The 16,297-nt window shown below is 42.9% G+C and overlaps 1 protein-coding gene across 1 annotated transcript in view; it reads left to right on the forward strand.

Moving 5' to 3' along the window:
* The first annotated feature begins 2,700 nt into the window (after positions 1 to 2,700).
* MRPL45 (mitochondrial ribosomal protein L45) overlaps positions 2,701 to 16,297 on the forward strand; it is a 14,517-nt gene continuing 920 nt past the window's right edge. The window contains exons 1-6 of the mRNA XM_056547573.1: positions 2,701 to 2,857; positions 8,055 to 8,253; positions 9,210 to 9,327; positions 11,874 to 11,972; positions 12,113 to 12,161; positions 12,254 to 12,403. Of these exons, the coding sequence (XP_056403548.1) occupies positions 2,816 to 2,857; positions 8,055 to 8,253; positions 9,210 to 9,327; positions 11,874 to 11,972; positions 12,113 to 12,161; positions 12,254 to 12,403 (657 nt within the window). The 5' untranslated portion in view covers positions 2,701 to 2,815. The remainder of the gene's footprint in view (positions 2,858 to 8,054; positions 8,254 to 9,209; positions 9,328 to 11,873; positions 11,973 to 12,112; positions 12,162 to 12,253; positions 12,404 to 16,297) is intronic.

The following is a 16,297-nucleotide window of genomic DNA, read 5'->3' on the forward strand; positions in this document are numbered from 1 at the left end:
TGCTTGCTGACAGGACTGATCGGGAAAAATACAATAGAAAGAAGCCTATTTTTCATTAACATGCTATTGGAAAGTTATTCAACATTCATTCATCTAAAATATATCAAAAGTTTATTTGATGAGAGGTTCCCTTTAAGATTGTACAGTTTCGGTCCTGGTGTCTTGTTCATGATACCACTGAAAACAAATGTGACGGTGGCTGTATGTCAATGGCCAGACAAATAACCATGACACCAAATGTCCCGCTGCTAAGTGCCAGAAAATGGTCCAGGAAGAGAAAGTATTAAAGGAGAACTGTGGCAAAACTATTTTCATTTCCCCTGTGCCCGGACTGCAAAAAGTAAAAAACTAACTTTAATTCAACTTCCTACGTTCCCCTGTTGTGCTGATATCAGTGTCCCGGTCCTCCGGTGCTGGTCTTCTTCCTGGTTCCTGGGCTTACTGACTCATACTGCGCTCAACGTATAGCTGTCAGCAGTGATGTCCCGCCTCGGCCGGTGATAGGCTGAGCACACTGTCATGTAAGGAGCCTGGGCAGCAAGCAGCAGGCAGAGGCGGGACATCACTGCGGACGGCTATACCCTGAGTGCAGTATGAGTAACCGAGACCAGGAACAAGCCTTTACTTTTTGCAGCCTGGGCAAAGGGTAAATGAAAAATGTTTTGCCGCAGTTCTCCTTTAATGGAGAGACTGGAGGGTGTAATGAAGAGACAGGAGGGTGTAATGAAGAGACAGGAGGGTGGAATAAAGAGACAGAAGTGTTTAATGAAGAAATGGGGTGTAATGAAAGACGGAAGTATGCAATGCAGACACAGGAGAGTGTAATGAAGACACAAGGTTGTGTAATGAAGACACAGGAGATCATAATGCAGATACAGAAGTGTGTAATGCAGAGACGGGAGTGTAATGAAGAGACGAGGTGTAATAAAGAGACAGGAGTGTGTAATGAAGAGAAAGGGTGTGTAATGAAGACACAGGAGATCGTAATGCAGATACAGAAGTGTGTAATGAAGAGACGGGAGTGTAAATGAAGAGACGATGTGTAATAAAGAGACAGGAGTGTGTAATGAAGAGAAAGGGTGTGTAATAAAGAGAAAGGGTGGGTAATGAAGAGAAAAGGTGTGTAATGAAGATAAAGGGTGTGGAAGAGAAAGGGTGTGTAATGAAGACACAGGAGATCGTAATGCAGATACAGAAGTGTGTAATGAAGAGACGGGAGTGTAATGAAGAGACGAGGTGTAATAAAGAGACAGGAGTGTGTAATGAAGAGAAAGGGTGTGTAATGAAGAGAAAGGGTGGGTAATGAAGATAAAGGGTGTGTAATGAAGAGAAAGGGTGGGTAATGAAGAGAAAGGGTGTGTAATGAAGATAAAGGGTGTGTAATGAAGAGAAATGGTGTGTAATGAAGAGAAAGGGTGTGTAATGAAGAGACAGGAATGTGTAGTGAAGAGATGGGGATGTAGGAAAGAAATAGGAGTGTGTAATGAAGAGATGGGGGATGTAATGAAGGTGACACCTATGTCTGGATAGTGGACACGGAAACTGTGGGAGCTTCTTGGGCTTATCAGCCGATTAAATGATCCTCTCTACTGGTGGTCTGTCTGGAGCCTGTTCTCAGTGTGTGCTCCCATGTAAGGCTGCGTTCACACGGCCGTCTAGATCCGCCCCGTTCTTCTCCTGTCAAAAATAAAAACAGACTTTAAAAAAAAAAAAAGGACAATAACAGATGCAAATGGATGTTGTCCATTTGGATCCGTTTGGATCCGTTATTGTTCAGTTAATAAACCCAAAAAATATATTTTTGTTTTGTTCTGAGTATGCTGAGACGTAAAAACGGATCAAAAAACGGATTGAAAGCGGATGACATTAAGGGCTCATCCGTTTTCCATAGACTTCAATTTACTGCATTCGTTTTTCTTGCGTTTTTTTTTTTTTGACAGAAGAAAAAATACTGCACGTGACGTTTTTTCTGCCATCAAAAAAACGGAAATGAGTGCAGACGGGTATAAACGGATGTAAATGGATTGTAAAAAAAATCCCATTGACATGAATGGGATTTTTTTTAAATCATTTTTAACCTCTGCTCCCAACACCTAACTACCTGATCCGAACATCCTAAAACAATGGCACACAATCCCTCCAAACAATCACTCTGCTTCTTCCAGTCCAATGATGCGCCTCCTCTCAAACAAAGTCTGCCAATTGGGAAAAATGTCTTTGGGTGCATGGTAGGGGCATAGCTAGCAGTCAGTGATCTCTCACTAAGAGGTACACTACCCAAAAGTAGCCTCTGAGAATAATAATAATAAAAAAAAAATTATATATATATATATATATTTTTTTTTTTTTTTTAAATAGGGCATCATGTGGAGCACTTTCACGCCCTCTTGTGGTAAGATCCAATATCTAATCAGATCACATGCAATCATTTACATATCTGTATGAGGGGTTTTGCAGCAATCCGACATTTCTATTTCTTGTGATTATTACCATGTGTCTATTCCAGTGTTCACCCAGCTGTTGCAAAACTACAACTCCCAGCATGCCCGGACAGCCAAAGGCTGTCCGGGCACGCTGGGAGTTGTAGTTTTGCAACAGCTGGAGGAACCCTAGTTGGGAAACACTGGATATGCTGTCATTCTACCGTAGTCATGATCTTGGCTCCTCCCATCAGCTGCCTTAGCAACCAATCACCGCACAGCTCTACAGATCAGCCGCCAGAGGTCACTTGCGAGCCACGCCCCACTCCGCAGCCCCCGGTGACAGTTCTGGTCATGTGACCCTAAACTTTCCCAGCGTTCTGTGCGAGTTCAACATGGCGGCCTCCATGAGGCTTGTGAGGGCGCTGTGCGAACCTGTAAGTACGGGGATATTATGTGAGGCGACTATGCGGAGGAATCGTGACGGGAGCCTTGGCATTGTGGGTACAGCGGGCACAGGGAGACTGGCACATGGCGGGAGATGAGATACCGTGGTGTCCTATGTGTCCTTCGGTCCATGTTTCCCAACCAGGGTGCCTCCAGCTGTTGCAAAACTACAACTCCCAGCATGCTGGGCCTAGTAGTTCTTCCACAGCCGGAGATACACTAAGACACTGTGGAGAACTACAACCCCCAGCATTCTTCAGAGTAGTAGCTTGCAGACCACTATTCTAACACAGCATTCATTGCAGGTCTATCTGTTACCCTGCACTCTCTGCGTTTCCATTCATTGACAGCAAGCGGAGGTCTTGAAAATGGCGGCGGATCAAAGAGCGTATGATGCTTTGCCCAAGGATCCTGTCACCATGACGACCATTTTATGTCCTATTTCTTTCTCTGCCTTCAAATAAAATTTGTCCGAACATATTGGGACAGAATGTCCCCCCCCCGCTCGGACATGCGCCGTCCCCATAGACCATTATTCCCCAACCTGAGTGCCTACAGCTGTTACAAAAACTACAACTCCCAGCATGCCCGGACAGCCTTTGGCTGTCCGGGCATGCTGGGAGTTGTAGTTTTGCAGCAGCTGGAGGCGCACTAGGTGGGAAACACTGCCATTGACGGCTATGCATATCTGAACCCATTGTTTATTCTTTCAGCGGAGTCCAAAATATAAATGTTTGATGCACGGTGCATAGGAGGGCGAGAGCTTTATTGTAAGGCTGCATTCACACCACGTTTTTGCTATACAGTTCCCTTATCAGGTTTTTGATGAAAAATGTATTCCTCAAAATCGGACTAAACTGGATCAAAATGTGTGTTCAAATTTCAACCCGTATACAGTTAAAAAAAAAGTATAAGGTTTGAAAAATGTCCGTTGCATCCGTTTTTTAAGAGAAAAAACGTATACGTTTTTAACTTTTCAATCCATTTTGAATAAAATTTCCAAGAAAAAAACTGTGCAAAGTCAAAAACCGTATGGTGAAAACTAGGGATCGACCGATATTATCAGCCGATAATCACGATTTTGAGCATTATCGGCAATTACCTTGCCGATATGCCGGTAATGCACCACCGCCCCGCATCGCACCCCCCACCGCACCGGCCCCATTGCTTCCCCCATCTCCAGTTTTGTAATTACCTATTCCCGGGGTCAACGCTACTTCTGTCTCCTGCTGCGCCCTACGTGACGTCACCACGCACAGTGACGGCTCAGGAGGACACCACTGGAGCCAGATGTAGAGTGGACACCGGGAACAGGTAATTATAAAACCGGGGATGGGGAGGCAATGGGACCGACGCGGTGGGGCGGTGGCGGTGATAGGACTCAGGACCCCCGGACAGGCAGGGGGAGAGAAGCGGGTGGTGGTGGCGGCCGCCTATGGCACCGCAAAAGCCGCTGCAGTTCATTGATTTAAAGCGCCCGCTTTAAAGCAATGATCTGCAGCAGGGGGGGGGGGGGGGGGTGGATAGCCGATAATTTATACTGGAATATCAGTATAAATTATCGGCTGTCTGCCCTAACCTCCACAGATTATCGGTATCGGCCCTAAAAAAAACGATTTTGGTCGATCCCTAGTGAAAACTGTATGGAACCATATGTACATACAGTTCTGTACAGTTCCCATTGACTCCCATGTTTAAAAATAAAAGTATACAGTTTAAAGGGGTACTCCGGTGAAAACCTTTTTTCTTTTAAATCAACTGGTGGCAGAAAGTTAAACATATTTGTAAATTACTTCTATTAAAAAATCTTAATCCTTCCAGTACTTATTAGCTGATGAATGCTACAGAGAAAATTCCTTTCTTTTTTGGAACACTGATGACATCACGAACACAGTTCTCGCTGCTGACATCTCTGTCCATTTTAGCAACCGTGCATAGCAGATGTATGCTAAGGGCAGCATGGTGGCTCAGTCGTTAGCACTGCTGTCTTGCAGTGCTGGGGACTTGGGTTCAAATCCCACTAAGGACAACAATAAATAAAGCTTTATTATTATTATAATAACGTCAGCAGAGAGAACTGTGGTCGTGATGTCATCAGAGAGCATTCCAAAAAGAAAAGAATTTCCTCTGTAGTATTCAGCAGCTAATAAGTACAGGAAGGATTAAGATTTTTTAATAGAAGTAATTTACAAATATGTTTAACTTTCTGCCACCAGTTGATTTAAAAGAAAAAAGGTTTTCACCGGAGTACCCCTTTAACCCCTTAACGACGCAGGACGTATATTTACGTCCTGCGCCGGCTCCCGCGATATGAAGCGGGATCGCGCCGCGATCCCGCATCATATCGCGTGGGTCCCGGCGCTAATCAACGGCCGGGACCCGCGGCTAATACCACACATCGCCGATCGCGGCGATGTGCGGTATTAACCCTTTAGAAGCGGCGGTCAAAGCTGACCGCCGCTTCTAAAGTGAAACTGAAAGTATCCCGGCTGCTCAGTCGGGCTGTTCGGGACCGCCGCGGTGAAATCGCGGCGTTCCGAACAGCTGATCGGACACCGGGAGGGCTCTTACCTGCCTCCTCGGTGTCCGATCGACGAATGACTGCTCCATGCCTGAGATCCAGGCAGGAGCAGTCAAGCGCCGATAATGCTGATCACAGGCGTGTTAATGTACGCCAGTGATCAGCATAGGAGATCAGTGTGTGTAGTGTTATAGGTCCCTATGGGACCTATAACACTGCAAAAAAAATGTAAAAAAAAAAGTGTTAATAAAGGTCATTTAACCCCTTCCCTAATAAAAGTTTGAATCACCCCCCTTTTCCCATAAAAAAAATAAAACAGTGTAAAAAAAAATAAAAATAAACATATGTGGTATCGCCGCGTGCGTAAATGTCCGAACTATAAAAATATATCATTAATTAAGCCGTACGGTCAATGGCGTACGCGCAAAAAAATTCCAAAGTCCAAAAAAGCGTATTTTGGTCACTTTTTATAACATTAAAAAATGAATAAAAAGTGATCAAAAAGTCCGATCAAAACAAAAATCATACCAATAAAAACTTCAGATCACGGCGCAAAAAATGACTCCTCATACCGCCCCGTATGTGGAAAAATAAAAAAGTTATAGGGGTCAGAAGATGACATTTTTAAATGTAAAAATTTTCCTGCATGTAGTTATGATTTTTTCCAGAAGTGCGACAAAATCAAACCTATATAAGTAGGGTATCATTTTAACCGTATGGACCTACAGAATAATGATAAGGTGTAATTTTTACAGAAATATGCACTGCGTAGAAACGGAAGCCCCCAAAAGTTACAAAATGGCATTTTTTTTTCGATTTTGTCGCACAATGATTTTTTTTCCGTTTCGCCGTGCATTTTTGGGTAAAATGACTAATGTCACTGCAAAGTAGAATTGGCAACGCAAAAAATAAGCCATAATATGGATTTTTAGGTGGAAAATTGAAAGGGTTATGATTTTTAAAAGGTAAGGAGGAAAAAACGAAAGTGCAAAAACGGAAAAACCCTGAGTCCTTAAGGGGTTAATACAGTTTTTCACCCGGACCAAAAACCATGGCAGATTACGGTTTTGGTTACAGGAAAAAACTGACAAAACTGTACAGGATGCAAAACGGACACAACCTGATGCATCTTTTGGCATACGGTTTTTAATAAAGTCAATACATACGGTTTTTAATACGGTTCCGTACGGTTTTCACATTGAAAATGTATACGGGAACTGTATTGCAAAAATGTGGTGTGAATTACTTTTCCTCTCCGACAAGGTTTAGGTAGGAAGACCTTGGCTTGGCAGTAAGCTTTGCCACTCCGTGTACAGGAGCAGGGATTCTTGCTTTTGACAGGAGTCCCTGCTCCTGTACATACTTCAGTGGCTTTTTTATACCAATTACACAGATAACAAACCCCCCCATTGTAGGAGAGGGGATCTAATCACCCCAATGTACTCCCAGGGCATAAATAAGTGGATCGTGTAACACCTGCATAAACAGCAGGAAACTACAAATACCAATACCAAAAAGGGGGCTGTAGCAGACACAGGTATGCAAAACGGTAACAATCTTTATTGTTTAAAAACATAAACACATCTACAAATGACATGTGTAAAATGAAAGGAATGGCAAGTGAAAAAATAGTAGGACGTCTCCTGGACAATAAATATAGACCAGTATTACAAGTCCCATCTGTAAGGGCATGTGCATTAAAATGCAAATAAAGGTAGACAGTAGAGCAGGTATCCATAGATTACACACAGCATTGTAAATACATAAGTGCATAAAGAGACTAAAAAAGTCTATACAAAGCCTTGCTAAGGTGCAAACAACCAGATACCCTCATGTACAGAGTACAAATGCAGCCAGGAGATGTCCACCCCTACGACCATTTCGGATAAATTCCTTCTTCAGGGAGTCGTGGGTATCTGGTTGGTTCATTAGCCTCGCTACCCTTGACAAAGCTGATTCGTTCAGCGAAACGTCGGGGAGGCTAGTAGTCACACGTTTTTAATACAGCGGCCAGTGAGTACAGTGTAGGGATTGGGTATTAGTAGCTGACGGGTGCAGTATTCACTGGCACTCGATTCTATAAGCATTAATCTGGACCCAAATTATCCCTAATAAGTGTATGTTAAACAACAAGCATACACATTAGGACAATTCCGCTGGAATTTTAAATGTCTATGTGGGGTATAATTTTAAATAAACCAATAAAGGTTTATTTTTAGGGGAGGGTTTCTAATTTAAGGGTTTTCCCTGACGAGGGGGGGGGGGGGGTGGTATCCCCTTATAGGTTGTTATAGAAGGTGGGGGAAATGTGACAACGGGGTGGGGGAAATGTGACAAGGGGGAGGGGAATGTGACAAGGGGAGGGGAATGTGACAGGGGTGTGTGACAAGGGGGAGGAGAATGTGACAAGAGGGAGATGTGAAATAGGCGGTGGGCATAAAATGGGTAGGTAGATGTGAAATGGAGGCGATTGGACATGAAATGGGGGGATTTCGCCATTTTTTTAATCATATCGCATCACATATCGAAATCGCAATATTTAGGCCCGCAATCGCACGTTTTTCCCATATCGTTCAGCCCTATTTAGAACATAGAAAATGGACAGATCTGTCAGTTTAACATAAATGTCTTCTTTTAATTTATAATTAATAATTTTTTTTCGGTAGGGGCTTGCTGCCATTCTCAGTCCGACCCGGTTGTTGCCACCTATCACAGTTATACCTGTAAGGACCAAGAAGAGAATGTTTAAGCCGCCATATTTGCATCATAAGCTTACAGTGGAAGAAATGACTAAGAAAGCTAAGGCTGCTGGCGTTGTGGTGCCAGACGAAACCTTGGAACGTCCCATTAATATCTCCTGTACAGGTAAGAAGCCCCAGAGACAACTCGGTCACATAGAAAGCTGATTTAGCATTTTTCTGCTGTGGCCTCTTCAGAGAAATAATGGTGCTACACGGCAGCCACTGACATAAATGGATTTATTTCCTATGGGAATTCCACACAGTTTCAGGAGTTTCATAGAGAGTGAATGGAGCAGTGGCCAAGCGTGCACGGTTCTTCTCCAATCACTTCTACAGATAATCTTGGAGGTGCCCCATCATTTGAAAACCCTGTGGCAACAGTTTGATATCACTAAGGCTGGGTTCCCACCACGTTTTGTTAAATACGGTTCCCGTATAAGGCTGGGAGGAGGGGCGGGGGGCTTAATCGCGGCGCCCGCACTCAGCCGTATTCGGGAACCGTATTTAATGTATGTCAATGAGCCGACCGGAGTGAACCGCAGCCTCCGGTCGGCTTCGTTTTTGGCCGTATGCGGTTTCCCGACCGTAGGCAAAAACGCGGTCGACCGCTGCGGTTCACTCTCCGGTCGGTTCATTGACATACATTAAATACAGTTCCCGAATACGGCTGAGTGCGGGCGCCGCGATTAAGCCCCCCCCCCTCCTCCCAGCCGTATACGGGAACCGTATTTAACAAAACGTGGTGTGAACCCAGCCTTAAGTTATGTTAAGCAATATGTTTTGCATACTTTTTTTAAAGGTTTTATTTTCGCAATTTTACAAGGAAAACATAAGAAAGAACAACAACAATGTCCACCCATATAAGTCCAAAATTGCACATCACAGGGTAAACGCCAGTTACAACAGATGAGAGGGAAAGCACATTTTAGCATATATATAATGTATATAGGCAAAAGGATATAAGTATTGGGGAAAGGGCAGCAAAGCAGGCAGACGGTGTGTAACTAATAACGCTAACAATATGTTTTGCATATTAACATTTTTTTTGCTTCCACTCATTGTTTTCTTCTTTGTTCCTAGCTGGAATACTTGATGCTTATGTGCCCCCTGAAGGTGATGCCCGCCTGTCCAGTCTTTCCAAAGATGGTTTAAAGCAGAGAACAGAGCAACTAAAACAGACAGCAGCCTCCCAGTTGGCGTATGTCCTGACATCATGTCTCCCATTTTTATTAAGTTTTTCCCCATGCAATCCATTCATATCTTTCAATGGTTGTGTGTGTATAAGATATACAATGTTACATATACATTACCATGATTCACATTCAAGATATTTGGGATCATTTAGTAACATTGGAGTGTTGTTTTTATTGTGGAAACTATTTTCCGACAGAAAGTTTTCGGTTTTTGGTATTTACTAATTTGGCACTTTTCTCTGGGTTTTGCTGTTTTTACAACTGCTTTGCAGATTTTGCCCATTTTTTTGAGCTCAACTTAATCACATTTTATGTGAGAACATTACTACATTTATTTGAATCCTTGGAAAGTGTCGGGGAAACAGAGAGTTGTTCAGTTATTTTTTATTTTTTTGCTTGCAAAGTCTGGGGCACAAAATGTAAAAAAAAAAAAAAAAGATTTTAAGACACAATTTGGGCGCAAAACCCAAGAAAAAAAGTTAGAATGGTTAATCACTTCCATTGTGTCCGCAGCTTTTCAGCATATTAGTGACTCAAATATATGATCTAGTTGCTTCACAGAATAATTTAACCCCTTGCTGCAAAATGCCGTAGCGGCAGCGTGGCATACGTATGAAGGACGATTTCCGGTCTAGTGAAGAAAATCGTTCCCTGCAGCTAAATGGGAGCGCACAGCTCATAAAGAGCGCTGAGTCATCAGAGCTACAGTGTTTGGACGAGACATGCCCCCCCTTACTACTGGTTGCACTACTGTCTCCCCGATCTCCCCACTCTCACAGCCGGAGGAAGCAAACTGTATATCCGTTGTAAGAACGTACAGATTGGGGAACAGAGGAGCAGGAGATAGCGCTGCGGGGGTTCAGGGAACAGAGAAGCAGGAGATGGGGATGCGGGGCACATAAATGGCTGGGGGGTACACTCCACTACATTACCGCTTCGCTCAGAAACATAGCGCCGAGTACTGTGGGGATGAACACAGAAGCGCAGTAGAGATGTAGTAAAGTGTGGCGTGCTGCGCTTCTGTGCTCATCCCCACAGCGCTCGCCGCTATGTGTCCAAGCACAGCGGGAATGTAGTGGAGTGTACCCTGCAGCCACATCTCCTGCTTCTCTGTTTCCCGATCTGTACGTTCTCACAACGGGGATACAGTTTGTCCTATCCTGCTGTGAGAGCGCGGAGATCGGGGAACAGAGCACCCCCCCCCCCCCCCCACCCACCCCAATAGCCAGTAAAGGACTGCTATGCGCTTCCCAGCCAATCGCAGTGGCTTTGATGACTCAGCATTGATCAGCTGTGCGCTCACATTCGGCTGCAGGGAACCATTTACTTCATTAGCACCAGCATTAACCCTTTAGACACCACAATCAAAGTTAATTGCGGAGTCTAATAAAAGTGCCAAAATCTATTGCCGGAAGCTGATCGGGACCATCGTGGGATAATCGGCGTCCCGATCAGCTGTAAGGGCGGAGTGAAGCCTCTTACCTGCTTCCTTTCCGTCCAATTGGGGCTCCTATGCTGCAGTCAGCCATTGCATGCAGTAGCAATCAAGCACCGATCAATGCTCTTCTATGGAGCAGCATTGATCACTGTAGGCAATCTGAAGATTGCAGATAATATAAACATGTGGTATCAACGTGTACGTACATGTCCGAACTATTAAAGTATAATGTTAATAAGAGCGCACGGTCAATGGCGTATACGTAAAAAAACAATACCAAAGTCAAGAATTGTGTATCTTTTGTTGCTTCATATACCAGAAAAAAATTAATAAAAGGGGATTCATAAGTCCCATCAGAACAAAAAGGGTACCACTAAAAACTAAAGACCATGGTGCAACAAATGAGCCTCATACTTCCCCATAAAAATAAAAAAGTTATAGGTGTCAGAAGACAATTTTAAACATACTAATTTTCAAATTTTCATACAAAGATTTATAATTTTTTTAAAGTAGTAAAATCTAATAAAACCTATAAAAGTTGGGTATCATTCTGTTCTAATAATATGGACTTACAGACTAAAGATAGTGTGTCATTTGTACCAAAAAGTGCTTTGCGTAGAATCAAAAGCTGCCAAAAGTTACTAAATTGGTCTTTTTCTTTTCAATTTTCCCCACAAATATTGTTTTTTTTTTCATTTCGCTGTAGATTTGGTGGAAAAATTAGTGATGTCATTACAAAGTGCAATTGGTGACACAAAAACAAGTCCTTATATAGCCGTTATGGCTTTTAGAAGACTAATAGGAAAAAACAAAAGTACCAAAAAAAAAAGTCCTTTAAAGGGTTAATAAACTAATAGGCTGTTATTGTACCTTTTGATCAAAAATGTGCAAGGTACAATAACAACCTGGTTATGCTGGTTGTGGATGTGCGGCCATGTACTTTTTCTTTTCTTTTTGATTTACATCAGCAAATTGGTGATTGGTCATGAACTGAATTAACATATCATCATACACTATATATGTGTTTTTTTTATTTATTTTATATATATATATATATATATATATATGTGTGTGTTTTGTTTTAATTTACTTCTTTATTTATTTTTAATCCAGGATTCGTAAAATAAAAAATTATGATGAAGATTTTAGCACAAAGACCTTTCTAGAAAAAGCTCAGGAAATCTTCATTGAAGCGCACAACTGCCTGACACAGTAAGAAGCTTTTTATTTACATACTTTGTATTTACTCCATAAATTAATGTTGGCGGATGAGATGCTGAGGATTCTCCCACATCTCTTGAGCTTTTCTTAATTTTACCTAAACTCCTAGTGAAACCCTTCTTCTGTTCAAGGTTTGATCGTCATAAGTTACACTTACTGGTGACAGAGCGTTGCTATCCTGTAAGTAATCAGTTGTCTTATATATTGATAATATATGTGGTTTTTACCCAGATTGGTGTTCTTATTGTTGTTTTTTTTCCTCTGGGTTATAGGAGATGGTGCGGGGTAACCGATATCGTACAATACGTTGGTCTTTTGTGGAGTCATTAGAGCCACCCAGAATTGTGCAGGTTCGGTGTCCAGAAATGGTTACAAAAGGGAACCTCTATGGGCAAGTAACTGTCCGTATGCACAGCAAACAGGTGAGGGGCAGAAAATGACTAACCATAGAGTCCCTGTTATCCAAAGTTCTCCTTCTAGATGACTGCCATAGGTTTAGTATAGGTTGACCTCAGATCACAGCTGCCCATACTTACATACATGACCATGGAGTAAATGTTAGGTTTAAATGTGTCCGGGCTGGGTAAAAGGGGTATTCCAAATAATTTTTATGTTATGGTGCTGGGGTTGCTATGGAAAATAACGCACTCTCTCCTACCTCACTTCCTGGGGGGGGGGGGGGGGGGGGGGGTCCTACTGTGATGTCTCCAGCTCGCTGCTCTTGGCTGTGTTTTCTACTTTTGAGATGAACTGGTCTCGGCAGTGACGGCCCACTCGGTCGGACACCGCTACAGTCAGTGATTGGATGAGCGGGCCATCACTGTGAGGTAGGGGAGTATGTGTTTTTATTTTCATAGTGACCTGAGAACCATATAAAAAAAATCTTCTGTATTCAGCAGACCCACTTAAATTAAACTTGTACTCCTCTCCTTTACTGCCGCAATTCCACTGGTACCCAGTCCCGCTGCTTTGCACTTTTAGATTTATTGTGATAGGGTATGTGCAGCTCACAGAAAAAATATGCAAGGTTAACTGTGATATTCTCACACCCCAATGAAAATTATTGGAAAGAAAATGTACAAAAAATGGATTACTCAGTCCTCAGCTATATCACTCAAAAAAAGGAATGTATGATGGATGGATGGATGGTTCAGATGGAAAAAATTATAGACTTCCAGACCTATAAATGTTATAAAATTTAATAAAGGAAATAACAAAGGTTACTAAAAGAATCACAGCCGTAGCAATATTATAATAATGACATAAATATCTATCACAAGTGATGAATAATCCCTGGATAATAGAATAATGCTGACATATTATGAATTGGATACAGTCACATAAAACAATGTTATCAATAAAAATAAAAATTGTATCATGTATCCTGTGACAAACAATGTAGCAATATGGCAAAATATCTGTATTCCGGCTTGTAGTTTTGAAACCTGTGGATAAAAAGTGGCAAACAAGTGGCAAAAGAGGACCAGTCTTTATATGGCTCTCTAAGATATCAACATCGGTCCTAAAACAAAAAAAAAGGTGGATATTGCAAGTCCTAGCAAGGAAACCTCTGTGCGGAGAGGTAATAAACTCGTACAACACAAGTAGAGGCTGGGATCCCGGCTAAAAATGACCTGCTGTGCCGATGTAAGGAGAAAGACACAAGCACTGGTGTTCCACTCACCCACTGCGCGCTGGTTCCGATGTCTGGGATTTCTTGCTCTAGCTAAGAGTGGCAGGAGCACCGGCAAGTGCAGCCGCCGCCTCGAGCTCCTGGCGTGTGACGTAGCGGGTGGATGGTCACGTGTCTGGCAGTCAGCTGGTCAGATGCGGCCGGCTCCGTGATAAAACCTCTATACTTGTGTGAATGATGATATATAGAGTATCCTCTGCACAGACGGATCTCTATAGTCCGGCAACTGCTAGTAGAATGGTAAGTCCAATAATGAGTCCAATAATCCGGTATATCCAATAGTCCGGAATATCTGATAGTCCGGTATCTTGTGTAACACAAAGCTGTGGTTGTTGCAAGAGCAGTGATTCTCCTAGGAATTGGGGGATTAATCTAAAAAATGAGTTATGATTAAATAAATGAAAAGTCTCTCCAAGACTTAAAAAGCATTGAACCGCAATAGTGTTGTATCCAATGGTGTGAATAGAGTCAAATAACACCAAACGTGTTTCCGGGTATACGATCTGAGCATGAGCCCCTTCCTCAGTGGTAGACAAAATATTTTTTCTATCTGAACCATCCATCATACATTCCTTTTTTTGAGTGATATAGCTGAGGACTGAGTAATCCATTTTTTGTCAGGGATGTGGAAATCCTATCGCCCGACGCCCGGGACAAGTAGTTTTGGGCGCCGGGCAGGTGAATTGTTCATAGATTTAGCCCTGTATCGGGCAAGCAGGGCCGGACCGACTTCCCCCTTATTTTTCTTTAATGCTGGTGTGAGGTGCAGGAGCCGATGCAAGTCTGCAGCTCTGAATACGAGAAGACGGGGAGAATGAGGACTTACACAGCCCCTCCCCTCCCCTCCCCTGCTCTGTCTACACAGGACCTCACTTATCACGGGGAGGTTTCAAGTTTTCACGGGGGAAAACACAGAGCGGGGGAGGGGAGAGGACATGTGTGAGGAGACATACTGCACTGCACTGCACAGGCGGGGGATTTCACCTCACACCGGCTTGTATGTATGTGTGTATTGTATGATTGGGGGGGGGGTGTATGTATGATGTGTGCATATGTATGGTGTATGTGTCATGTGTATATATGATGTGTGTATGTTGTCTGTATGATGTGTGTATGATATAGGGGGCAGCAGCCCAGTGTATGTAATGTATATGTGTATGTATGATGTGTCAATGTGTGTGTGTGTGTGTATGTAATGTATGATATAGGGGGCAGCGGCCCGGTGTATGTGTATGTATGATGTGTGTATGATGTGTGATATGTGTATGTAATGTATGATGTGGGGGGCAGCAGCAGGTGTATGTATGGTGTATATGTATGGTGTGAGTGAATGTATAATGTGTGTATGTGTGATTTGTATATGTAATGTATGATGTGGAGGGGGCAGCGGCGGGTGTATGTATGATATGTCGATGTATGTATGTAAAGTATAATATAGGGGGCAGTGGCCCGGTGTATGTATATGTATGATATGTGTATGTATGTATGTTTTGTACAGGGGCGGACTGACAAGTGCTGCTGCCAGTTGTGCTACGTAATTTTTTACATTTATTTTTAGTGGCTTCTGGCCACCCGCACTAAATTGCACCCCCAGAATCCTGCCCCCTTCATACTCACCCGCCGACCAAGAGCCCCACGGATGCACGCAAACACGCCCGAACCAAAACTACAACTTCCAGCATGTTACACCATAACCTAAACTGTAGAACTATAAAGTGTAACATGCTGGGAGTTGTAGTTTTTTGTTCGGGTCAGCTGCAGAGCCATAGGCTGCATCAGGGCATGCTGGGTGTTGTAGTTACTAACTGCAATTCCCAGTATTCCTTGACACAGCCTATGGCTCTGCAGCTGACACAAACCAAAACTACAACTCCCAGCATGTTACACAATAACCTTAACTGTACAGTGCAACATGCTGCAACACCCACACAACCATAGGCTGCATCAGGGCATGCTGGGTGTTGTAGTCATCTAGTAACTAAATGATACATAAATTAGAGTAAATAAAATGCACCACACAAACTGGAGAAGCAGAACCCCCCCCCCCCCCCAGTAACACAGCGCTGTTCAGTGTTTTCCTCCAAAAGACTCCATATATAAGTCCCTATGAAGACTGAAAAATAGTGATTAAAATATTTTAAAAAGTGCGTATATATGTGAATAAGCCCCTTTCCTAATAAAAGTTCCGATAATAAATGGTTCCAATAAAAACTACAGATTACGGCACATAAGATTACCCTCCTCCCTGTATATGGAAAAATTGGAGTTATAGGGGTCAGATGGGGGGGCGCAATTTTCTGTGGTTGCCTCGGGTGTAAAAGGATCTAGCTACAGCTCTCCCGCCACTAATAGCCTGGCATGCTGCGATTGCCGTGGCCGCTATTAAACCATTAGTTGACTGCAATGTCTAAAGGAATCTTATATCCATCCCTGGTGGTCTAGTGGGGTGAATCGGACTATTTTGGTTGAAATTATTTCATCTACCAGAACAAGTGGATTTTCTTGAGGGACAAGTAGATTGTGTTCCGCTTTAGTCCCTTGGACAAGTAGTTTTTTTTTTTTTTTTTTTATTTCCACACCCCCGTTTGTACTTTTTGATTTATGTCTTGACTGAAAAAAAAGC

The sequence above is a fragment of the Hyla sarda genome, chromosome 12 (genome assembly GCF_029499605.1).
Source record: "Hyla sarda isolate aHylSar1 chromosome 12, aHylSar1.hap1, whole genome shotgun sequence".
NCBI classification, from domain to species: Eukaryota; Metazoa; Chordata; class Amphibia; order Anura; family Hylidae; genus Hyla; species Hyla sarda.